We start from the raw sequence: 26660 nt of genomic DNA, 5'->3' as shown, positions 1-26660 counted from the left end.
TTATTAGGGGTTATATATATATTATATATATTGAGTCTTAAAGTGGAGGAGCTGAAATTTGATTTTGAGAGAAAATTTGAGAATGAATTATTTCTATATCATCATTATTATTTTGACCCTACCGGCATTTTATCCTCTAAATTAAGGGAACAAAATTATTTATTGTAATAAATGCTAATAAGTAATATATATATTTTTCAATATTTTAGATAAGTACTCTATGCATTAAGATATCATGCCAATAAAAGTATTAATTTCAAATAAAAAGGGTTTTTCGGTTTGGCAAATCTTTGTTCTTGTTATTAGAGCATTTTTAAAAGTCTCTATTAATTTTACTCTTCAAATATTTATTTACTTATTTATGTGGTAAATAAAAAAGTGAAAAAATATATTATTCTCTAAAAGACTCTTCAAATAGAAATAAATTAATATTATTTTAATCAAATAATTATTTTTTTAAGGGAAAAGTCAATAGCAATTAAATCACTTCTCTCTCTTTCTCCAATGAAAAATAATAAAATACAAATCAAAGATTGAGAAATCAACTCTCCAAATTTAAAGAGAGAGAATCATCTCTTATTTGAAGAATCTTAATTAGAGTATCTTTTAGAGTCGTAAATATTGATATGACTATTCAAATAAGTAATAAAATCTTATTTGAATAGCGTTTTGGTGATGCTCTTATCATGATATGTTTTCTTCTGTTTTTTAATACCCAATATAATATATAATAAGAAAATGTCAATAAGTAAAGGGGGTTAAAAAAAAAATTACTTGCAGCACATTACCAACTTTTTTATTCTATTTTTGAAAACTGGGTTTATTTTAGTTTAAAAGATGAGAAAAATAATGCTATGAAAAGGAAATGTTGCTTAATGGGAGATGTGGTGGGGGTATGTGGCAAGCCGGCAGAGGTGCATAATTGATAATTTAGGGTGAAGCCGAAAGATTTATAAGTTGATTGGTTCTTATCACCACCACCACCACCCCCTAGAAGGTGTTTTGTCTGTTTGTGTAATGTCGCAGCTGGGCCATTTGTTATTGCACTTGTTTTGGGTGCTTTTACGCTGTCCCAAGAATCGTGCCCTAAAGTTGTGCCAAGTTTGCTCACGTCTTAGCTGTAAACTTACTTACACACCAGCATGTATACGTATTCTTGCAAAACAGATGGGACTTTTGTTACGTTAGCTGTTGTTACTCTTAACCCTTATTTTCAAATACATATTGCTACTACTCATATATTAGCTAATTAATTATCACTTCTTAATCTTATCCTAGGATGCTTATCTAAGGCATTTCATTAAAATACAAGATTACATATAGAGTGAGGAAGTAATTTCCTTTATTTGAAACTTTTTCATTCTTGCTCACCAATGACAATCTCTCTCTTTGAATGTACCTCGTGATTTGAATTTTCTCAACCCAAACTAATCTGCACTCACTCGTAGTTATCATATAATGATATTTATTGAACACTTTAATTGTTTCACTGTACAAATATAAGCCAAAGAGTTGCGGCCATAGAGGGGATGATTTAATATGGTTCTGTTTGGGATTAAGATTGTACAGTGTTTGGTAAACATTAACTGCTGTAATTTAAAAGTTATGCTAATATAATTGTTTACCTGTATGATGAAAATTTTATTATATATTTAATTATCAAAATTATTATTTAAAAATAACATTTACTACATACTATTAATTTTTATTTTATAATTATAATTTTTTTAATTTTTTCACAGCAACTGTAATTTAAAAATTATAGTACTCCAATCCCAAACATGATATGTATATAAAGAAAACTTAAGGTTCACAAAATAAAATTTTTCATGTTTGATGCTGACAACAACAGGACGAGAGGGAAAAGTAAAGTTGGTAGAAATATCATTTTGCTCCATTGGAAGTGCGAGTGGTCCATGAAATGAAATTTTCATGACAAAAATAAAATGAAGGCAATATATACTTGCAAGTAGTATCTTTCCGTATATATATATAGAGCCCTTCTCTCTAATTAATAAGTATTCATTATTCGTTTAAGCTTTTGAGCAAATTTTCCTGCATTTTTTTTTTTTTTTTGGTTGTTGGGGAGGGGACTGGGCTGGTAGTAGACATCTACGCATATAGAGCCATGGCTTTGGCAACGCTCTGTGATCTCTCTGGTTTCAAAATCTACGCACCACAGTTTTTACTCTTAACATCTAATATTAAATAAATGAATTATCTAGTGATTCCATCTTGCTGACAGCCCATAACTTTGAAGATTTCTGAAGGCATATACGAAATGATCACAGTATGCTTTTGGGGTTAGAGTGCCCAATTCTGAGCCTTATTTTTCAACACTGGACTGGACCCTCCGGTAGCCATGAAGGAGAGATTCCTCCCCGAATTGACAATGTTAGAGGTTAGTGTGTTGTCTCTTTTGACTTTCGTAGGCCTCCTTAAAAGTGTGTTGTTCGATAATTCATCTGTGAGTATGGGCTCTATACTTCTCTTCGGACTAGGGTTGGTAAAAGAGACCAACCCTGAATTTTGGCCAAATTGACACGATCTTAAATTTTTGGGTTTTGATTAAAATTTAAAGATTAAAATTTAGGTTTGATTTTAAAAATTATAGTCCGATTAAATTTTTGTCAGGGTTCAGGTCTTATCTGACTCAACCCTACCCGATCACTTAATAATTAAAAAAAATGGATGTTTTTATTTGAATTAAACATGGTTCTTTTTTTATATTTAGTTATTTATACGATTTTATGGTTGAGATATTAATTAGAGTAAGTTTTATGTTTAATTTTAATAAATTAGGGGAGGTAAATTTAAATTATTTTAATATTAAAAAGTTTTAAAAAATTTTGGTGGGGCTCAGACTTCCAGACCAAATTAGGGTCGGGCTAAGGCAAAAAAATCAGGCTTTTTATCAGACTCGGGCCTTTTATTTGTATTATCAGGTTGGCCTCGGGCAGCCCTTTATTGCAAGGACCAAATGGAGTACTAGATGGGCCAATTCCTCCCTTCTCTGGTGAATGAATTGCACAAGAGCACATATTTGCACATGCAAGTGCAATGGATTGGTCAAGATAAGCATGAATATTCTTAATTAGAGAATAAATTAATGAGTGAAATTGTGCTTTTCTTATATAATCATGAATTTAAAACACGATTTGCTTCTAAGTTCTTACAAATACATGCATCTTCACAACTTTGCTGCTAGGCGCCGGCCACTTGATTCATTTCCTTATTTAGGATACGTTTGAACACTTTGCATTATATTATCTTGTTTTGTATTAAAATATTGTTCTTATACTAACTCATGTTTACATGTAATTTCTAATTGTATTGCTATGCATTAAAAAGGCGACTAATATAATGAAAAGTGTATAAAATAAACTCATGGGGAGAGAAGAAAAGGTTTAGGTTGTATTGCATTAAAATGCTATTCATATTTTAAAGATAATCATTTAAATTTAAATTTATCAAATATTCATTATTTAAATAAAATTTTAATTTAAATAATAATATAAGATAGTAGTATACCTAAATATTTAATAAACAAATGATAATACGTTATTTTACTTTCATTATATAAAATCATTTTAATTATTTAATTACGCAAAAAGTATATTAATTATATTTAATTATTTATTACTTAATAAACAAGAATAAGTTTATAACTTTTATTTAATCATTAATTATTTACTTAAATTTATATTAAACAATTATATTCGTCATTAATATATAAAATTATTTTTTAGTTTAACATTATATTGTTTTATCATATAATATAATTTATATTATACTATTTAAATTATATAGTGTTAAATTTTTACAATGTAATAGTAAACTATACTATATCATAATAACAATGTATAGAAATAGTTATATTGTAATATAAATGTTATATTATAGAATAATAGTATATTATTAAATATTTTTATATTACAAATATTAATATAGGTAAATAATTATCTAATACATAGTTTAACCCTAAAACATTAATAAATTTAAATAATATTAATTTAATTTTAAGAGTAATATAAAATAATATCATTTTATACGATACAATAATATATTAATACAATACGTTATAATATAATACCGCTAATTCAGTTTACCAAATGCACCATTAATTATGACAAAATTTAGATTATATCATAACTCTCGAATCCCATGATCCTTTAAAATAAATGGAAACATGATTGTTAGGTTCGAAGCAACAGTAACTATTGATAACGTTTAGTTTTGAACATTTTTGTTATGAAAATGACTATAATAATCAAAACCTCCACTAAAATTAGGTTACAAGTTTTGGACCTACCGTTTTGTTACATCTTATTTAATCAATCCTTCTCTAAATACGAGAATGTGATTTTTTTATTTTATTTTTTTATTTATTTTTATCATGGTGATAGATGATGATGATGATGATGATCATACATATGGGCCCTCTGAATGAATGTACATCCAATATCTCACAGCATAGCATATGTTGATTGCACAAAGAGTGGAGGAAGTAAAAAGCAAAAAAAAAAAAAACAAAAAAACAAGCCAATGGCTCAAAACTGATATGGGTTGTGAGCACAATAGAAAGGTTCAAGTCCTTTTTCTTGCAAAAGGCAAGTCATAATGATAATGAATCCGAACCCCACACATTGTTTTTATCAAATCACCCCAATTTCTATTCTATGAACACTTGACTTTGTCAACTTGCGCCCAATGTGACCCCCATTCTCAGTCCGTCACCCTCCTGAAGTTGAATTGGTCCCCCACCCCTCCCTAACAATTATTTGTCACCAATTTCAGTTTGCAATATCTTTAATTTTATTACCCATTTAAGTTCACTTAACCCATTTCTGTACTTTCAGATTTGATTCTTTGATCTGTCTTCCAAATTACCCCCATCAATCTCTCTTGTGTTATCTTGGAACTTTGGCATCAAGATGTGCCACTGCCACATCAACTGCAATAACCACAAATTATGAGTAACTTGGTTACACTAACTAATTTTCACAAGTACTTGTCATTTGGTACTACTTTTTCTTACTCTGTTAAGTGCTAAAACCGAGTGTAATTCCTGAAATTATGCTTCTGGGAGATTTTTAGTGTAATAATTGACTTACTAATCGTATGCATGCACTAATATGTTATTTAATCTTTTGGGTGCAAAAAATTTTGGCCATATTACGCTTGCCCCTTTCATCTAGAAAGATTCAGGATTTCAGACACATAAGATTTGATGCCACTGAACAAATGTTGGACCACAAATTCCACGTTTCATTGTCAGCTCACTAGTCCATCCATGACAGAACGGTGCTTGAGCTCACTCCCTGCTGAGTCAAATGGGTTAGGACTGAGTTGACTCAACCGAATCATTGCTCAGGATAATCTGTATATGTAACAATCATAGTAATAATAGAAGCTCTTTTTTTTTTGGTCGAAAATAATTTTGCTTAGCCGTCAAACCCAGTCTGGCTCCACACTGCATCCCTCACGCGCCGGAGGTCACGGCCCTTGAGAGTGCGACCCACGCCCTCAAAAACCGATGCGCCGCCCGTTTTCTTGCTCCTCGCGTACTCACGAGCCAAGTACTCATGAGGAGGAATCATCTCCATGTCCCGTTCGTCATCAGAGTCATGCATCGAGTCGACCGAGTCAACCCGGTAAATCTTGCTCCAATCAGGGACGTTCACCGGGGCTGACGTGGCCATTTGATGCCCACGTGGCGATGCAGCCATGCTGTCATTCGCCCTGAACTGATGCACTATCCTAGACGCCGACGTTTTGCCCGCGTCATCAAAAGCCAGCGATAGGCCACCCACGTGGTGATCATCCCTGTTGTTCCTTCGCCGGCTCTTGGTAGAAAAGCCCACGTTACTCTCCCCCGCAGCGCGTGGACTCCACTCGTTTCTTGGATTATTTATAACAACCTCGTCGTTACTGTCCGCAACGTCATCAACCGTCGACCAGACATCCTCCTCGCCAAGCTCCGATACGCCGCCGTTTGTCCCTTGACCGTTACTGTAGCTGTAACTTCCCAAATACCGCTCGCTTCTGCTCGTTGTCAATTTCCGGCCCTTCGCCATGGAGCATCCTAAATATATAGAACCAAAAACGAAAGAAGAAAAAATAAAATAAAAGAATATCTAATAATTAACGTTACAAAATCAAGAAATAAAAACAAGTTGTTAGAATTATTATGAGTCCATTATTAGTTAGGACTTAGGAGCTCATGACATAAGAGCATAGGTTGTGTTTTGGTGTAGTGGGCATGTATATATAGAAGTTGCTGCTTTCGTTGCAATAACAGCGACACCAACTGCGCGCATTTCATGTTAATTTGGAGTTCATTTTTTCTGAATTTCGTTATTTTTATTTTTATGGTGATTGGTGGGGGTGGGAGACGTGCACGAGAGTTGATCGTTGTCACACGTGTTGAAGGGGTCCTTGTTTTTTAACTGTGCTTGTCAAGAGAGTGGAATTCCCAAATTTGGATGGTCTATCATAATTTTGACTCGTTACTAATTTCGGTCATTTCAGATTTTCAGGTTGGCTAAATCTCGGATTAACTTGTAATTAGTGTTTTTAAAATTACTCCTTTAATTTTTAAAATTTTTAAAATTATCTTTAAAAAGATTCATTCTTAACGATTGATTACCATATTTACTTGTTAAAATATGAAAATGCCTCCTAATAACAGAATATATTAACTTAGTTTTTTACACCAACTATTAAAGACATCTATCACTTATCCCCTTAGGGTTTCTAAAATACCCCCATCACCGCATTTATTTACTTATGTTACCCATTTATGTCTGCTTTTGGAGACCTAATAAAAAAATTAATTTTTAAAATATAAAGAAAAATTTCTCCTCTTTAATAATAATTACAAATTAAATTGAAACTAATCCCACACCAAAGGATCCACTCTTTAATGGGGAATTGTATAATACATTAAGGTAGCGTTTATTTTTTGGATTGAAGTGAGAATCCTGAGGAATGGGAATCCTAGGATTGAGAGTGTGGAGTGAGAGTGAGAGTAGGTTGTTTACTTGCACTAGAATGAAAGTATGGAATGGAGATCAGAATCCAATTTATGTGTTTACTTTGTTTTGGATTGGGAGTAAATAGTTTCAAATTATAATTTTATCCTTATGTAAAGAATTATAATTTTTAATTACAAAGTTAATAAAAAATATATTTAATGAATAAACATTTATTTTATTATATTTTTAAATTTATAATAATTATTAATATTCTTAATTATGAACATCACATTTTTTTAATTTTAATTATATAAATTAAAAATTGTTGATAAGGACAATATAAATTAAATATTTTTACTATTAACATAGTATGAAATTAATATTTTCTTAGAATATACTATTTATTAGTATTAATTATTAATATTAAATAAATATAACACTATTATTTTTAAATAAATATAATAATATTATATTTTCAAATAAAGATTGTATATAGTAATATTATTAATTCTCTATTAATATAATAATATTATTTTTAAGTAAATTAAACTTAGAATCAAACCTAATTATTATTTAGTTAAATATAATAATATTATTTAAATATTTATTAAATATAGTTATAGTAAATTTAATAAAAAGAAGGGTAAATATAAAATGAAACATTATTTTATTTTATATAATTATATTAAATTTATTAATATAAAATTATTTAGTACAAAATTAATATTTTCTTAGAATAAACTATTTATTATTATTAATTATTACTATTAAATAAATATAGTACTATTATTTTTAAAATAAATATAATATTCTATTATTAAATAAAGATAGCATATATTTATTAATTCTCTATTAATATAATAGTATTATTTTTAAATAATTTTAACTTATAATCAATGTAAATTATTATTTGGTTAAATATAATAATATTATTTAAATAAATATAATTATAAATTATTTTATTTTATTAAATTAAATTAAAAACAAAGGGTAGAAAAAGGAGAGGTGAGAGTGGATTCCTACTCCCGCCTCTCCCCATGGGAGTCCCACTCCCACTCCCCACTCCAAAAATGGGTGGGGCCCACGGAGTGAGATTCCCAATCCCTCTCTATTTTGTTAAAGTAAACACTGGAGTGGGAGGAATCCACACTCCTCACTTCCACTTCAAAAAATAAACACTGCCTAAAGGTAATACAATCAATTGATGCACATATGTAATTAAATTTAATGTAAATACCACTTCTACGGTTTTCAAAATAAATACACATATATCATAATATTATTTATTTATTATATAACTGACATGTTACCTTTGATATAATGTAGAATTTTTCCTTTATATAGTCTCAAATAAATATCAACAACTCACTTATTAAATTATAACACACTTTGACCAAGTCAAATACCTCCTCCACTAAGTCAAACATGTAAGACTCATAAAAAAAATAATAATAAACTTACAGTAAGTGACAAAATCCCTAATTTGGAAAACCAGAATCCATTATCTTCATCTCTTTCTTAGGGAAACTTTTCACTTTTCTACAATATTCCAATCTAAGTCATAATTTAAAACCCTAACAGGCAAAACCTAGTCAAATTAACAACATAAATCATTCAATCCAAGCCAAACCAAGCAAACCCATTCCAACGAATATGGGTGTTGAAATATTAATGATTAACTTGGTGTTAGGGTTTAATGGTGAATTTGAGAAGAATTTAGGGTTTTAAAAAGAAGATGTTTAGATTGCAGGATCTACTTAACGAAATGGTTATTAAACAAGGGAGTACTGTTAACACTAAGGCCATGATGAGTGTTTGAGAAGAAGAAGACGACAAAAAAGAAGAAGAATTTTTTTTTTTAAGGAAATTCCTTTAAGAGTTATACAGGTTGGAGTAATGATACACATCTAAATACTTTAATCCAAATTTCATCTAAGATAATATGTTATTAATTGAATGCTTAGTAATTTTTTGCAAGATCTAAGTGAAATAGTTGGTATTATCTCATAATTAATTGATAAATAGCATATTATCAAAATAAATTTTTTGGGTAAAAAATTTAGAATGTGTTGCACTGCTCTATAAGTTATTCTTTTCATTAATAATTATTGCTTTATCTATTTTTAATATATTCTTTTAAATGTGAAAATTGAAAATTTTTAAAGTATTTGGGTGTATACTGTATTTTTTGAAATAATTAGCTGTGTTAAAATTTTGTGAAACATTTGGATCTAATGAAAATTAACCTAAATAGAGATTTGTTATGTACAAACATCATTTTATCCTTTTGACCGTTAAAAATGATAGAGAGATGATGATTTTTGAGGATAACTTGAGGTTTTTAAAAATAGTTAATTTATGAGGGAATAATCCAAAATTTATCCTTTCAAATTTTAATGCTATAAAATTTTTTAAAATCTCATACATACATACATACATACAAATGTATCCTTATAACTTACACTCTAGAGTACAATACAAATAATAATAAATATAGCTCAGTAACTTTGCTAGGACCAAGGCAATGCCTATAGGAGACTGTCTTGATGTCAAAGCTGAAATCTATAAAAAAAAAAAAAATTGAAGAAAATAATAAATAAATAAACTCTTAGATCTATTAATAGACTTGAATAAACTCTCACATTTATGAAGAGATTTGAACCCATACATTTCAAGGATGAAAAAAGAAGGTGTTTAACTAACTCAATTAAGGAACCGTTAGAGAGTTTAGGTTATAATAGGATTCAAATTATTTAATCAAATATTTTGAAGCATTGCACTACAACAAAATTATTTAGAGATGATTTCCACAATTTTTTTTTTCAATTATAGTGCCAGTATGTTTTATTAAAAAAATAAGTTTTAGAAAAGAGTAATGATACGGCTATAAACGTTTTTATACAAACTATATTGTCAAAACATATATGACATCATATAAGTGGTTGAATAAAAATATCACTTAGTCCACAATATGTGTTTTTATTATTTTATATTTTTATTCAACAATCATTTAATTGTCTATCAGTTTATATACAAATTTATAGCTATAACATTACTTTTTAAAAATCCATAATTGACATTTGTATTGTACATGTTATGTTTAATTGATTGAACACTCCATACGGAGTAATACTAAAGATTCCAACATTTGAATTCTAACAAATGTTGATATTCATATATTAGATAATAAAATAAAATAATTTGTAAATAATATTTATCATCCAAATAAAGAGTGATACAGAGCATTTAAATTAAGATTCCAATATTGAAATCTCAAGTATTACTCCTCCATAGGAGACTTAAGACTCGAGTTAAGATTAGATTTATCCACGTCAGATTTACATTTACTCTGACCGACGTTGTTTGACTGGGTCGAGTGCATCCAATAAGGGCCCCCAAGATCCACGTGGGCGCACGAACCTTCATTGTCCTATGATTGCCCAAAACGTGTATGCTTCAGTCATTGGGGGCTCCTCGACGCTGTCACCTTCCATTTGCGTGTCCGACTTTGACAGGTTAATATAAGCATACTAATCGCAAGCAATTAAAACAATTAATTAGAAAGACAAAATTGACGGTTTGGTATGTTCTTAATTAGTTAATGATGTGAATTAAACTAATCCCACTTGTGCGGTGAGATTGAGAAGAAGAGATATTAAATAGAAAAGCAAAGCAGTAGTCGCCTGTGAATTGTGATGGGCACATTGGACGATTTAGAAATTAATTAGAATAGGAGCGGTAGGGTCAAAATGTAGGTCCTGTAAGAACTTGTCCTTTGTGAAGTAAACAAGTAACCTTATCACCATTCGCTCTCAATATCATACGTTTCACAATCATGAAGACAAATCGTAAGGGAGCCACTATATATATAGTCGTGCTTATATAGTTCGCTAATGTCTGGGTAACAGTTGTTAGTTTGCACAAGTTGTCTCTGGTGGGGTGATGCGATACTGCATGCTAATAAAGATGACAAATGGTGGTGTGGTGTTACTGAATACTGAGGCACCTATGCTAGGCGTATTCTGGGAAGTGGCTAGGGTTTGGGGGACCCAGATGGGCGGTGACCGGCCTTGTGTTGGTTTGCTTGGTGTGGACCATCAGCCCACCGCCGTGACCAGCATTGGATCTATCATTATACTCGAGCATCCTATGCTTGACGCGCTAAGATTGTTTGGTTGATCAGACGGTTAAAATTGTCCCCCTCAGTAAATTTTGCTGTGCAACATAGTAACTAGCTAGGACCCCATTATTAGGCATGTTTTTCTCATTGAATGATCGATGGCACTCTTTTTTCAGCTTTAGTTTGCAAACTGGGTAAATGATAAATGGTAAAATAATATTAATAAATAAAGATGCAAGTCGAGAAAATTAATGATGTTCCAGAGCGTGCACGTTGTATAATTATTTGAATGTCATGAAAATCGTATGTTAATTCAATTTCGACACAGCCATGTGATAAGGAATCCCCGGTACCCAATTTGGATCTGCTAGTTAGATCAATTGGCGGCTATCTGTATAACCCTACAAGTTTTCTTTTTTTGGGTTATAAAAATCCAATAATGTAGAGTAGGAGTCCGAAGATATTTATATTATATTGTTATTTGAGCATTTGAGGGAAAAATAAATAAATAAATAAATAAAAGAAGCATTTGTAATTGTAGGGCACCAACAGCAAGTGCCAATAGATCCTAAAATTTAGATGACCCACACAACTCGGTCCTTTTTATACTGACATCCGAAAAACTACCCAGAATCCACAATCAGGAAAACAAGATTCTTGTCGGGTAATGCAAGTTGAGAGAGCGTTCCATGGGCTTGGGTGCCAAGTAAAGACAAGATCTGTTTGTGTCATTTTGTTGCGGAATCAGAATCTCACCTGCTGCTCAGCCGCCCAACTCACCAGGCCACCACCGTGCGCCTTAGCATGCAAATGCCATTCAACAACTCCAACTCTTTAAACAACGAAATCAACCCCGAAAATGTTTCCCATGTGATCTCACTAGCTAGTTCTCCCTGGGTGATTTCTAATTTTAATCTTGTAATTAATATTTACATATACAATTAATATTATTCTTAGTCTTTTACTCATCATATTCAAAGTTTGGGTTTTGCGGCTATATGGTATTTGTTTGAGTGAAGGTTTCAAATTTAATTTGTCACCCTATTAATTTTATTCTAATTTCAATTTCTCAACTCACTTTCGATCTTTCTTTCTCCTAAGCTATCCTGTTTTAATCAAGAATTCTTGCAGGGTGACATGAACATGATCGCGACTTTATTTTGTTAATTAATATAACGAGATCTACAGTATGATAGCCACGCAATGATTGCATTAGGTTGGACCAAAGTGGGATTGTTTTTGTTAATAATGAAAAGTGAAAAGCCTGCGAGCGTGACTAGTTAAGAATGGACTTTTATTTATTTTTTAAAAATTTGAATTACTCATATGTAGTTTATACTAAAAGATCAAATATCTGACAGAACTACCTACATTTATTTTGTAATACCACTAAAGAATTTTAAACAAGTATTTTTTGAAAAAATAAAGCAAATCTGGATGTCCCTAGTATTGGTTTAGATTTTGACTGGATATTCCGAGTATCTAGATTTGCACATTTAAAATATTTATTTGTAAATTTACAACATTTTACCTTTTTTTAAAAAAAATATTCAATGCTAACTAAGGTAGTGTTTGTTTTTTTGTCTGAAATCTAAATGGGTCTGAAGTTTTCAAAAGTTTGAATGGGTTTGAATACGAAAATCTGAATGACATGTTTGTTTTTCTTTTTTGAATATCTGAATATAAGTGGCATCTTATTTGTTTTTACCAAAAAAACATCTTAAACTTGGTTATTTGACATTTATGTCCTTATAAATTAAAACAAAAAAAAGAGGATTATATTTTATAGTTTAGGAAATAAGTTATTTTACAGAGATACTTTTGGAATACAATATTTACTTGTCATTCAAACTTTTTTTCCATTCAAATAAAAGTCACAAAAGTTTATTTTTTCTATTAAGATATAAATGTCTGAAAATCAGACATAAGTTCTAAAAAAATAAACAAGCATATTTTAGAAAATGTATGAAATTAATAAAATTTCAGACTTTAGACATTTAACAAACAACCTCTAAATCTAAAATAATTGTTAATAACAATCCAAGTTAATAGCATCACAACAACAAATGTAAAATAATCTAAAATACTAAATAAATCTTAAAATCTATAATAATAATTATTATTATTATTACTACTTGTACTACTACTACTACTACTACTACTACTACTACTACTACTACTACTACTACTACTACTACTACTACTACTAATAATAATAATAATAATAATAATAATAATAAATAGCATGAGTTCTGGTTTTTATTCATAATCCAAAGAGTTTAAATTTTTTAATTAACCATGCCACTTTTTTTTTTGAAATTTTTCAAGGGGAGACCTATTAAGAGTTTAAGTACATACATTTTTCTTTATATATAATCTAGAATTTTAAAGTGCAGAAAAATTCAAAAAAATTTCGTTGAAATTTTTTTTAAATTTTTCCGCATTTTAAAATTTCAAATCAGAAAATTACTCTCTCTATACACACACACATAAATTTACTCTTAGTACAACTCAAAATTTTACAAAACTATCTCATGAATTTACACGCACTTTACAAAGAAAATCACCTCTACGCTACATTTTATATTAAAAAAAGACAAAAAAAAGGGGAGAAGGAAAAGAGTTCTAATGGAAACTTGAAATAGTCAGTGTCCTCATCAACAGCCGGTACCAATTGGGCACGGATTTTCTGGATCAATCAATGAATTGATCTTGAAAAGAATAGAAGAAATAGGCAAACTTCGGAGCCTGTTTGGTAACTCTTTCAGCCAGTCATTCTTCGTTTTCGGAGAAGGAAAATGCAGAAAAACTGTTTTGCTGGGTGATTTCTGATGAATGCATGGAGAATGAATTATTTTTGTCTCCACTTTTTGCGAAGGAGACGGAGGAGCACAAAAAATTGACGGCTCTCATAATTTGTTCTCTGTCATGTGGGGACCACTCCCGGTTCTTTACATTGTCGTTCCTGACCAAGTTTAATTACGTGGGGATCACAATCACATCCCATCTTCCCATTTCAAATTATTTTTTGATGTCTTGAATGAAATTGGATATTATTCTCTAAACGCATTATTTTTTTGCATCAGCAAAAATTTTATCGCATAGACTTGTAAACATATTTCGCCTTTTATTTTCGCAACAAAGAAACGAGTGCATTTTTAAACTTAACTCGAAGAAAACACATCATTTTTATTCTATAAAATAAATTCAAAAACATCGTTTCAAAAACAATACCAAAGGCGCTAGCTCAGTATAGTGAAACTATTGATCAAAACGGCTAGCTACTGCATAATGAAGTATCTCAGTGCTAGGCCAATTACAGCAGTACGGAGTCAATCCTCTGATAGGAAACACGCGATTTTTCACTTCCCTTGCAGAACCTGTAAAGACGAGTCACAGTCAAAAACGATAAATCAAGCAGGCAGGGAATGACAGATCACCACAGATCAAATTAAACAGCAACAAACGTAAGTAAATAGAAAAAAAAATGGTTAAATTCAGAACAATTATAATACTAGTGGTGGCAGCTCAAGTTTCAGGAACATTTTCATGTTTAAATAGCAGCGATCAATCTCTATCTCTATCTGGAATTGTAACTTTCAGGTTGGGGCCGGCCAACCTTCTTTCTCTCGTGTCATGCATGTGCCCAATCTCATCAACTTTGAAGATTGATGTTGCCACCACATCTACAACTGATTTTGATACCTTGGAGAGAGTGATTTCCAACATTTTTTTTTAACGATCTCTGTCATGTGATCGGTGCCCAGAATAGATTATTTTTGTTGTACAAACCCTAACTTTTTCCTCACTATTCATTCAGCATGCGCACCTCGCCAGGCGGTTGTTTTTGGAGGGATTACTTTTACATGATTTTACGTGGATATTCATCTGTGTGTAATGTGTACTACCAGATTCCATTCTCTACATATGCTTTAATTTATGTTAAAAGATATAAAATAAATATACTATTCGATTCTTGTTTTTGGTTTGTCCATTGTGGTTCATTGTTTTTACTCTACTGCATGCTTTTACTGCGTGCACCAAACCATTATATGAGGATTGAAGCTGAGTCCAAAGATGCATTTTTTTTTGGGAAAGATAAAGCGGTAAAAAAATAAAAAAAAATTTACAACCCTTTCTAGTTTATCTTCTTAGATGAAAAAGTGAATGATTGATACAAAATCAATACTTGAGATCTTGAGGTGATTGAGGAACAATTTCCCTCAATAATTCTTAGAGGTTGTCAAACAATACAATAATAACCCAAAAATTTTATATACTAAGCAGCCGTCTCTATCGAGTCTTCCATGGCAAGAAACTAAAGCTGGTTCATATTTTTTAATGTGCAAAATATAGTTTTTTAAAGACGTGAGATTCCTGTTTGAATAACTTATTGGGCTGATCATGTTGTATGATAAAAAATAATGCATCAGAATCTTGCCCTTCCAGAATTTTGAAAGGGGATATTCCCCTCCTCTTGTTTGCTGCAGCCGCACCACAGCGCTCTTCAAGAATGAAGAACCGTCATCATATATATTATTAGATGGTCGCAATATTTAATGAAGAACCAAAACCGCATGTTTTGATCAATTTTTCTTGTTTTCCCGCCCATCATTTACTGTCTTACCACACAAGGGTAGCTGCTGTCAGCTGAACTATTTGAAATCTTTCATATGGAGTTTGGTGTAAGGTCACTTTCAAATTAAATTATCACAAATTAACAACCCATGACACACACACACGCGCGTATTTATATTCACTGTCATTCAACTTGCAGTTATTACAGTGACATTTAAGTACTGACGACACTTTATGTATATAAAAATACAATCTTCATCTTTGCAATGATGAATGTGGTAAAATATTCTTGCTCCACTTGCACATTATGATTTCTGACCCATTTGGTTCTGGTGGTGGTGATAGGTTCATTTCTTGTTCTTGAATCTTGATCATGGGTAGTGGGCTTCAGTGCAAATCATGTTTCTTGCAGAGCTAGTACTTTACTGCACTATAGCTGATCTGCTTGGCATCTTATTCTATTTACTGATAATAATATTATTAATTATAATTTCATTGATCACAAAATTTCACAAGAGATCATAATTTTGGTGTCCAAAAACTTGGAAAAATTATGTACCTTGAAACTTACGTTCGTTAATTAACTATGACTTTTAAAAGCATAATATCCAAACTCCCAAGACCAAGAGACATGGAATAGATGTATATTGTCATTTTTGTTTGTTATTATGTCTTGCTTTATTTTGATTGACTTGAGCGTACTTGAAATGATTTGTGTGGCATGAATTAGCCGCATGTTGCTTGATGTGAGATGTATTTGATCTCTGTGTTTTCAACTTTGCTTTATCATTTTTTGACAACTTGCAATCTTTATCCATTTGTTAAGATTAGCAATGTACCCTGTTTGCTTTGCTTTTTCTATTTAATTTTTAAACTCGTTCCTTTATCCTCAAATTATTGTGGTTGATCAACATAAAGAGCAACGTATTTCTTTCTATTGATATGTCAATTTTGATAAAGGTGAGGCGTTTAAGGATTGATCATTTGCCGGCCGACAGAAACTGTTGGAATCGATAATAATGAACACACTTATACATACATACATATATATATATATATATATATATATATATATATATATATATAAAAGAATTCTCCGGTGCAGGTGTTATCATTTTTATTTGTTTAATAAGGACATGTTGGTAAATCGTACAACTTAATAAAATTATTTTTTAATGCACTATAAAATCATATAATTTAATAGCATTAAAAAACTCTATTAAACTATATGACTTAAAAGTGTATCCGCATGATAAAAAACAAAAAAACAAGGTGTCTATACTTTATATGTATATATATCATCATATAGCTTTCGTTTTAGAAGCTTTTATTTGTTTCACTTAATTCGTTTCATGTCAATGTTGAACTTGAACTCTTAGAAAAGAAGAGTAGTTTGTGAAAATTTTCTTAAAATTCTGATCCACACAATCACAGAAACATTCCTGCATTGCTTCCTAATAATTAGGAAACTTTACCTTGCCGATTTCAAGTTTGGATCTCATTCATATACTGAACTTTTAAAGATGATTGTGTATGCACTTTATAATGGTACATGTTTAGTTAAGATTTTTTCTTTTAATATTTTTAATCAGTAACCTACTAATCATAACCTTGATTGAATTTTGTCAAGTACGAAATCAGATCTATAAGCGTGAGATAATAGTTAGGGATGGCAAAACTTCCCACGGGGACGGGTACCCTCGGGGATTTTTCCCATTCGGAGAGGGTATGAGGATAATTTCATACCCAATTTCTTATTCGGGGAAGGGACGAAGAAATTTTTTTCCCCAATTTCTTATTTGGGGAGGGAACGGGGATGAGGTAGAATCCCCATCTCCTACCCATTTCCCCATTTTAATTTCAAATTTTATAAAATAAAAATAAAATTTGAATTGTAAAATTATAAATATTGGTAAAAATAAAAAATATCAAAATATTTATATTATTAAACTTTTAGGCCTAATTAACTAATTAAAGTCTTAAATTTTTATTTAGCACATTAAAAAACCGGGTAAATTCTATTAGCCCAAAATGTTTGTTTTAATTTTAATATTCATTAAATGTTTTAAACTTAAATCTATTTTTTATTTATTTTTAGATGTTATAATTGCCCACAGCGAATCACAATTTTAATATTTAATATAATCTAATCTAATCTAATTTAATATAATATTTACTATTGATTTGCTCCGACTTAACTATTGTGCTGTAAAGGGACTAGTCCACATTTATAAAGTGCCCACGCCACCATTGAAAAATTTAATTTTGAATCTAAATTCGATTTTATTTTTAACAATTTTGTATTAGACTATTAATTTATTCATGATAGTTTGTAAAAGAAGTTTGTATCCCTTATATGTTACATTACTTACTAATTTAATGTATGTGACTTTTGTAATGGATATTAATATAAGATATAATTCAAACTTTACTTTTATTTGAATTTTTTATTTTAATATGATTAACTTAAAATCGATAACAAAAAATATATTAGTTATTCGAGGATCGGGGACCCTCGGGAATCCCCTGTTATTATTCGGGGAGGGGATGAAGATTCTCTTAAGTAATTATGACGAGGATGGGGACATACGTAAAATATCGGGGATTGGTACGGGGAGATTGGTCCCCTCCCCTCCCCATTGCCATCCCTAATAATAGTTTATCAAGTTTCCGTTCAAATAAATGTACTTCAGAAAGCTAGCTAGATACTGAAGTCATATTGTTTAAATGAAAAATATAGAACAACACATACTAAAGATTTATTACACAGTTAAGCAACATAATTCACTCATCATCTTATCTCCAGGTTTCTATTACTGACGGCAGATAATGAATATTTGCCGAGTGCCAACACGTCACCTTTTTTAAGCAGCTTGTACATATCCATTTAAACTTTATGGTATGAAACAAATCCGTTGGTTTGTTCATAATTCTCATAGAAAGCATTTACATATTCTGTGAAACGGAAAACCCTCATAAAATGAAGCTTTAAGTGGCTTCGTAAGACGGCAGCTGAATGAAAAACAAAGTGTGAGTTGGCAATATTCATCATCTACTGTCGACGATAGAAACTTGGAGTTGCTTCTCCTTCAGTAAGTGAATTATATATTGCCCAACTCTGTGAAATCACACACTAATGAATTTTTTTTTATGCAATGCATGGCTTGCCTGCGATTTGCAGGGATTAAACATATATAAGCAATTAAACAAACATCAATATTTCAATGATGCAGTATAAAAATTATCAAGATCCAAAAAAAAAAGAAAAAAGCTAGCAGTAGTTATGTATGCATGCAGGAGACTCATCAACAAAAATTGCGGCACTCTCTTGAGTCTGGATTTGATGCCATCTTCTCCATCAGCAAAATTTGGGGAAAAGTACATGCTGCTACTCATCTATTTAAGAACTTTGCGCAAATGAGTTTTCTGGTTTTCCATCATAGCTTTCAAGTGCTTATCCTTCACGTTGATCTTCCGGGTGACTCCTGGCCATTCAGTGCACCCTTTCATTCCTCGAGTTATGTGTGGATTTCCCAAGTCCGGTAACACAAACTGTTCTGTCAAATCCCCTTGATTGCAACCACCGTCTACCAACTTTCTCATTGCCCTTGCATTAGAAACTGTTCCATTTGGAACTCCATTCCCCTCATCTAATTTAAGTTTAGATACAGAGCATGCTTTCTGCCTTGGTTGTTCTCCTGAGGCTGAGCACTCATCACTGGCATCTGTATTTGGAGAATGCTGACCACCATTCCCATTATACATTATTGTGCTCTTTGAAGCTACTTTGCCTTGGCCACCACTGTTAATAGAGGGGTCTCTTCCTCCAACAGAACATCTTGAACCTTGATCCTCACTATGTCTAGCACATTCCCAAGATCTAGAATCTTTTTTTAAACCATTGTTACAATCAATAAAGCCATTTAAATGCTTTAGCACATGGTCGTTGTCAAAATCATTTACCTCAGGACTCACAATGTGGTGGTTAGAAGCATCATAAATAGGACTATAATTTGTTAGAGGTTCAACTTCCATCTCCCTTGCATCAACACCCTGTCGCAGTTCTTCAAAAATGGAGAATATGCTATTTGATGCTGGGGCCACGTATTCAAACTTGTCACTATCCTGAATATTCAATAATTTGACTGCCCGTATGATTAACTCAGCTTTTCTTAATGCCATAACATCCAGGGTTGCAGCATTGGACATCAGAAAATTTTCGAGTTCCTCTACCAGCTTATTAATCTGAGAATATTTGTGTTCAAGAGCCAGTTTTGCATCAACCAGCTTCATCTGCACACGTTCTTCGCGCCAAATCTCGGCTAGCTGCAGCATATTTCTCTCTTCTTCCACCTCTTCACGAATTCTCAAAGTTTTACTCTTCAACATTTCCAGTTCAGCCTTGTCTTCTCCGATTTTTTTAGCCAGCTCATTGCAAACTTCCTCCAGTAACTGTCTGGCCCTTTTTTCTTCCTCATAATATTGCATGAACTGCTTTGCTGATGACTCGGCCTTAGCCAGGTCATTGACAAATTTAGAGTTGAGAAAGTCGATCTGCTTCCGGCTTTTCCTTTCTTTACTTAATTCATCCTTTAACTCATCAACAATTGCCTCAATTTTATAGTGTTTTCTGACATACCAGGAGTTTCTTTCCTCTGTGAGCTTTCTAACCAAGTTTTCATATTTCTTCTTAGAGGACCGATGCTCATCTTCAAGTTCGTGAATTCTTAATCGAGCCTGCACGAGCTCTGCTTGCAGAGCAGAAACAAAAGAGAAAGTAGTAACTTGATCTTCAAGAAGCTTCACATGGTTGTAAAGGCAATAGGCCCCCGTTGCTGTTTTTGAGCAGCCAGGATCCCACTTTGTCACCCCTTCCATTACCAAGTTGGGATATGGCAAATAAGATTCATGCTAGAGAAATATTTAAATGAGAGAAATCAGACACTACACTCTGAGAATTTTAATGTAGGATTAACAATTATAAATTAAGTTTACATGGGAAACAACAACAAATTGAGCAGCTAATTTTGCTATCTGCAAGACAAACGTTGGTTTAACTGACATACAGAACAGACTAATTAAGATTACTTGCCACCGTACCAATACAATTATTACAAATTCTGTGGTCCAAAAGTTCATACAAACAATTTTCGTAGACCATCGATCAACATAATTGAGTTGATTATCAATAAAAACTATAGAAAACAGTTGAAAAAATAGATATCGTACTGAAATGTAAACCCATACCTTATGCAAAATCTCATGGCTTGAACCATGACGAAGCAGAGGACTCCTTGGGAGGTCCTTGCTTCGTACACCATATCCACTGCCAGAGCAATGTGAGGAAAGATCAATATTTCCAGGTCTGGCTTGAGACTGCAAGATCGATAATGATATAAATTAATTTTCAAAATTGCCACGAAACCTATCAGTAGTATAACTTACATCAAATGCATTAAATCAAGTCATTCTATATAAAGCAGAGAATTTCAAATTTTGGATTAATCCTGCCCTACCCAAATGCAAACTAAATCAAACAACAAATCCAAAAACTAGAGCACCAAGAAATATGCTTCACTTAATGATGCTTTGAGAACGGCAACTGGAATAAAAATTGATGAATTATGGTATCAAAAGCTTAAAACTCTTCCGTATAGATAACAATGATCAACCTTGAACATTCATCCAAATTAACACATGATCACCGACCGCGCATGCATGCAAATTAATGTTTTTAGGATAAAAAACCCATCATCAAATCAATGCCAAGAAAATCAACTATTTACATTCCCACCGTTTCTCATCAACCAAACAACGCAGTTACTCAAATCCCAAAAAAATAGAAAAAGAAAAGAACAAACCTCAAAACTGAAGCGATCACATGATCCACATTTAAGCACATCAGAATCTGAAACCTTAGCCAACAAACGCAATTGCCATAGGGCAGCAGCCAGCTTTCTGGCAGAAACCTTAACAGCCCCATAAGCCCTCTGTCTTTCATCAAACTTCCAGCTTAAGAATGGGGTTCCCGGCGGCTTGTAGTGCCGGCGACGGTAAAAGGTTATCGGGTTCCTCAATTTTCGGTGATGACGACGTGGGGTGAGTGATCCAACTGACGCGTTCATTTTGTTGTATGAAGGAGCGAATGTGTCATTTCAGTGTCTCACTCTCACACACACCGCTTGAGAGAAATTAGAACAAAGACGCTATGTTTGCGGAGGCTTTGCCGCGTGGACTGACCGAGCGACAGTACAGAGCTCATGCCTTTTATTTGTATAGTGCTGTTTTGACTGTTGAAAGTCGTTAAATGGCGTACTTGTAGTGTTTGTTTGTTTAGTTGCTTTGAACGACAGTGTCGGTATCTAAAATCTTCAATGTCCCAAATATGTATAGAGTCGTGGGATTTTTCCTTCCATCAATCATTTCGAAAGATAACGCTTAATATTTTTTTATGTTATTTTAAACCAATTTATTTTCAATGGTTAAAAAGTTACATATCGTACTAAATAGTTGTAGCTCTGTTGGCAGCGCAGACTAAGTTTGTGGAAAGAGTTATCGAGTTCAATTCTCATTAAACACGCTATTTGAGAGGGATAAAGAGCCTTAACTGTTACTACACCCTGAATTCGGATTAGTCGCGACCCAATGCGGTCGCTGGATACCGAATGACTTACACAAAAAAAAGAGTTACATACAGTAAATTTCTACAAATTAAAATTTGCTAAATTAATAATCTTTATTATATAATAAATTTTCACGGTCCCGATTTAAATTAATAGACTAAATTAATAACTTCGATAAAATAATGAGATAATATTTTTCTAAAAAAATCTTATATAACTTTGTGGTCCCATTCAAATTATGAATTAATAATTTACTGAAATTACAAATGTTGTTGACTATAATATAATTACATAAAATATGACTCTATTGTTATTTATTTACATAAAATATGACTTTATTATTGTTTTTCTTAAAATTTATATCTAATTAAATCTCATCTCTTTTTTTCTTATTGCATCTAAAAGCTTTGGAATTGACTTCTCAAATCATAATAAGAAATTATGAAGTATTATTGATGTATGTTAATTGAACTGTAAATAACTCTATAAATTAATAATTTATTAATTTATCAATTATTTAATTTCTCTTTTAATTAATAGATTTTATATGGTCCCAACTCTATTAATTTATAGAGGTTCTGCTGTACTTCAAATTAAAAATATCACTTTTAACTTGAACCCATTACTCCTTGCTTTCACTGTGAAAGTTAAGTCCACCTTATTAGAGAAGAAAAATTTTTAGGTGGTCTTGAAGCACCACTCATTTTTCATTTATTTATTGTCACATGTATATTTTAATTAATCATAATATATATATATATATATATAAAATATTTTTTTGTCTAAAATTTTAAAATGCGGAAAAGTCTAGTAAAACTTTAAAATCGTATGATTTTAAAATATTATGAAATTAATACTTTAAAATCGCAGGGTTTTAAAGTTTTCTTAAATTTTTGCCCACTTTAAAATGAATTAGAAAATTTCTATATAGAGAGAATCTTGTATAGATAGCTCAATTATAATAGTAGTAGCATAGTTTGAATATTTGAATCTAGCTGAAATTGCATTCTATTAATCAAGAGGAAATATTCCCCTTAAAACATTTGCGTGCATGAAGTTATCCAAAACATTTGCGTGCATGAAGTTATCAAACTTTACCTAGGTCGTAAGAAGAAAAGTGCTTTAATCTCTCTATTAGTAGATTATTCTATGCATACTATTATTTATTTACATTAATAACTTATAAATGTCTGTGTATGATGGCATAATTTGTTGCATAGAAGTTTTATAATAATGAATTAACAAAAGGGTAGCTACCATTAATTTGCTCGCGGTTAGTCCATGCATGATATACGTGCTGTACAAATATTACAAATAGCCCCACTCATAATAATTTCATGTTAAATGAACATGGTGTGTTTTGCTTTGTGTGCTTCACTCTTATAAAAAAACAATTTCCATCATAAATTACACACCGGTTTTTTAAACTGCCTTATGCCATTTGATCCGATGATCTCGATCTTTTAAAATTCTACTGAAAAGTGAGTATTTCTGCTAAATTTTGGACAACCAATTAGTAAAGAGAGCGTTATCAGGGTGGAAAAAAAATAAAAGCTGAAGTTGTGTTCATTAGTACATGAAGGTTTCCATCACATCTCCATCAATATATAATACTACCTTTTTTTTTTTTTCACATTTAGTTAGTTTCCCACATTTATTAGGTTTCTTATGGGCATCCATAATCAGAAATATCATTAAATTTGGTGATAAAGGCTTGAGAATATCGCATTGTGAATTCATGTGGAAAGAATTTCTAGCTCGTAATGCATTGTTTGGGCAACTTGATTTAAGTGCAAGTACGCATTTTGTAGCTATTAGCTAGAGAAATTATTAAAATGTTTACTATATCGAATCATTTCCATGCTTAAAATTAATGTTAATTAATCTCAAATTCTGCGTAAATATTATTTCACTTGAAAAATGTGCAACATTATATGCATTTAAATATAGAATATGATAAGGTGCGTGCAATCGCGCATCTTATAGCGAGTGATTACGCGCGTGTCAAGCTTTCATTGGAGAAGTTATGATACCTCACATGAAAACATGACGCGCTCAATCTCTCACCAGAAAGTGCATGCAAATTATGTCCCTTTAAAGTATATGTTAATCACACATGCACTAAGCTTCTATCCAGTTAATCATCATCTAAATGGTAAAAATTTTAGAACCAACTCATTTAAATCAAACTTTATGATCTACATGAGTTGGCATAAAATGAAACTACACGACATCCCATCTCCCCCCCTCCTTCTCCCCCTTTTAAGGAAGTAAAGTCAGGCTTATCTTTATTATTAATCGAAATAACAAGGCATGCTCTTGCTGAGATTTACTCCAAATAATAATAATAGGCATAACAATTACAACCCAACTAGTCTAGCAACGACATGTGGATAAGATTTTATTACTAAAATTCAAGCGATTTAGACGATCAACTCAATAGACAGTCAAGCAGTTGGATCAACCAAAACACGTGATACTTTATTTTCAGCATCTAATCGCCCTTAATGAATGCAGGAAATTAGGGTAGGATGAGTTGATTGATGCGTGAATTAATTATCCGCTGCTATATAAATTATAAGATCATGAAGTTTCCAATGTCATCGTCACTGTCTCTTTCTTTATTATCTTATTGAAGGTATTAATGCTTCCGCATCTGATTGGGATAGCTGATATGATGCAAATTGTCATTTGTATGTACCAAATTTTGTTAAAAAAAAATTAAAAAAGCATCATCTTCGTTTTTCACAATAGTTATGACTCCGTCCCGAGAAAAAAAGAAAAAGGTTGCAAAAAGATAAGTTACAAGATGCTCACAAACTAAAGATCATAAAATCATTTAGAACAATGACAAAACTACCAGCCATCTAATCTACAAATAATATCCACATGTTGAAATCTCTTTCATAGCAATAATTTCTTGAAGCTTATCCTTTCATTCTCAGGTTAACTGATAACTGATTGGGTAGATCAATTGACTAATAAAAGTTCTCTTGCAGAAATATGCTCTTGTGTTCAAGAGTTAAAAGGAATTTTAATTTATTGACTAGTTATACGTACACAAAGAATTCCAGTACAAGATAACTACTAAGTTTGAACTAGTAATCTAGTAAAATATTCGCGATGTTAATATTAGAATAAACGAAATGGTAGCTGCTGATTCTAGCTAATTAACTAGTGCATTAAAAAGGAAAAAAAAAAGTTGCGGCATTTTTTTTTCCATCGTATACGTGTCAAACTAAACTCACCTTCAAAATACGGCATTGAAAGTAAATGGTGTCATGATCGTCATCCATTAGTGTGATCTTAATCTATTCTAGAATTATTGTGGAGTAATTAATTAGAAAGCCAATACAAATTGTTCCTCTTAATTTGTTAATTTGCTTCATGGATACCAGTAGATACCCTGCTGATTAATCTTCTAGATTCTTTGAACTTTGATACATAGCGTGCATTATCATTTAGTTTATGTTATTTGTGTTCTGTAAATCAAAGTAATATAGATAGCTTAAGCTCGCATTCAACTACCAAACAAACGAGCCGTTCGATCGATGTTTGGATGGCAGCCTTCTTAATTTTTCTGCTACACCTTTGCTGATATATATTCTCTTTCTCACACACTCACTAGCTAGATCACATAATATTTTCAGTGGGCTTCAATTCCAGAATTGCTATTCTTCCAGTGGGCTCGACTATTACGTTCCCGTAAAGAAACATTAAATTTATGTTCAAGTAATAATGAGTTTCCACCAAAAATGCATGCACTTATACGTGCAATTGGTTCATGAGTACTACATGCAGTGATCCAAAGTCAATGTCGTCGGTGGCCTGGCAAGTGTGTGCGTGTGTGTATTTATTCTTGTTTATGTAAAGGGTTAACAAGGTGTGTGTATATGCTATTAAACAAAGATAATTAATCATAATTTGACAATGAAGATTGAAGATGAAGTGAAACGTGAAATAGATGTTTGTTTTCAGGGAAAAGCTATTTACCCCGACTTTAACCCCGAATCCGCGCCTTGAATATTGTCAAAAACGGTGGGTTTTGTTTTGATTGCTTTTTTGCTTTGACTCCTTTCCTTTTGCTTTCATTGCTTTTTCCTTACAAGCGAATTGTTCATGCAATTAACTTGACAATTCTCACGCTTAACCCCTTCACCTTAATATTAGCTTGATTGATCAAATTCTTGCATGCATGAGCATCAATAATTCACTCTGCAAGTTTTATTTTTTCATGATTAAAGATTACAGATATGATAAAGTTAGACGGCACGTTTAGAAATCTCGCCATTGTTAATTTGTTACAGTCATAATTGTGAACCAACTAGACCAAAACTTACTTTTATTTAACGATTGACGAAA

General features: G+C 31.7%; 2 protein-coding genes across 2 annotated transcripts; both read right to left on the bottom strand.

Moving 5' to 3' along the window:
• Nucleotides 1-5155: 5155 nt before the first annotated feature.
• Nucleotides 5156-6244, bottom strand: LOC18050651. The gene has a single exon (XM_006449659.2). It carries the CDS (start codon nt 6075-6077, stop codon nt 5445-5447), a length of 633 nt encoding a protein of 210 aa, XP_006449722.1. The 5' UTR covers nt 6078-6244; the 3' UTR covers nt 5156-5444.
• A 12708-nt stretch (nt 6245-18952) lies between these two features.
• Nucleotides 18953-21898, bottom strand: LOC18050648. Its single transcript, XM_006449657.2, has 3 exons — nt 21537-21898; nt 20923-21051; nt 18953-20586 (listed from the first exon to the last, which is right to left on the bottom strand). The coding sequence occupies exons 1-3, from the start codon at nt 21798-21800 to the stop codon at nt 19072-19074; spliced, it is 1908 nt and encodes a 635-aa protein (XP_006449720.2). The 5' UTR covers nt 21801-21898; the 3' UTR covers nt 18953-19071.
• Nucleotides 21899-26660: the final 4762 nt, after the last annotated feature.

The sequence above is a fragment of the Citrus clementina genome, unplaced genomic scaffold (assembly GCF_000493195.1).
Source record: "Citrus clementina cultivar Clemenules unplaced genomic scaffold, Citrus_clementina_v1.0 scaffold_2, whole genome shotgun sequence".
Taxonomy (NCBI): domain Eukaryota; kingdom Viridiplantae; phylum Streptophyta; class Magnoliopsida; order Sapindales; family Rutaceae; genus Citrus; species Citrus x clementina.
The sequence above is the reverse complement of the archived record's forward strand: the minus strand, read 5'-3'. Positions and strand labels throughout refer to the sequence as shown.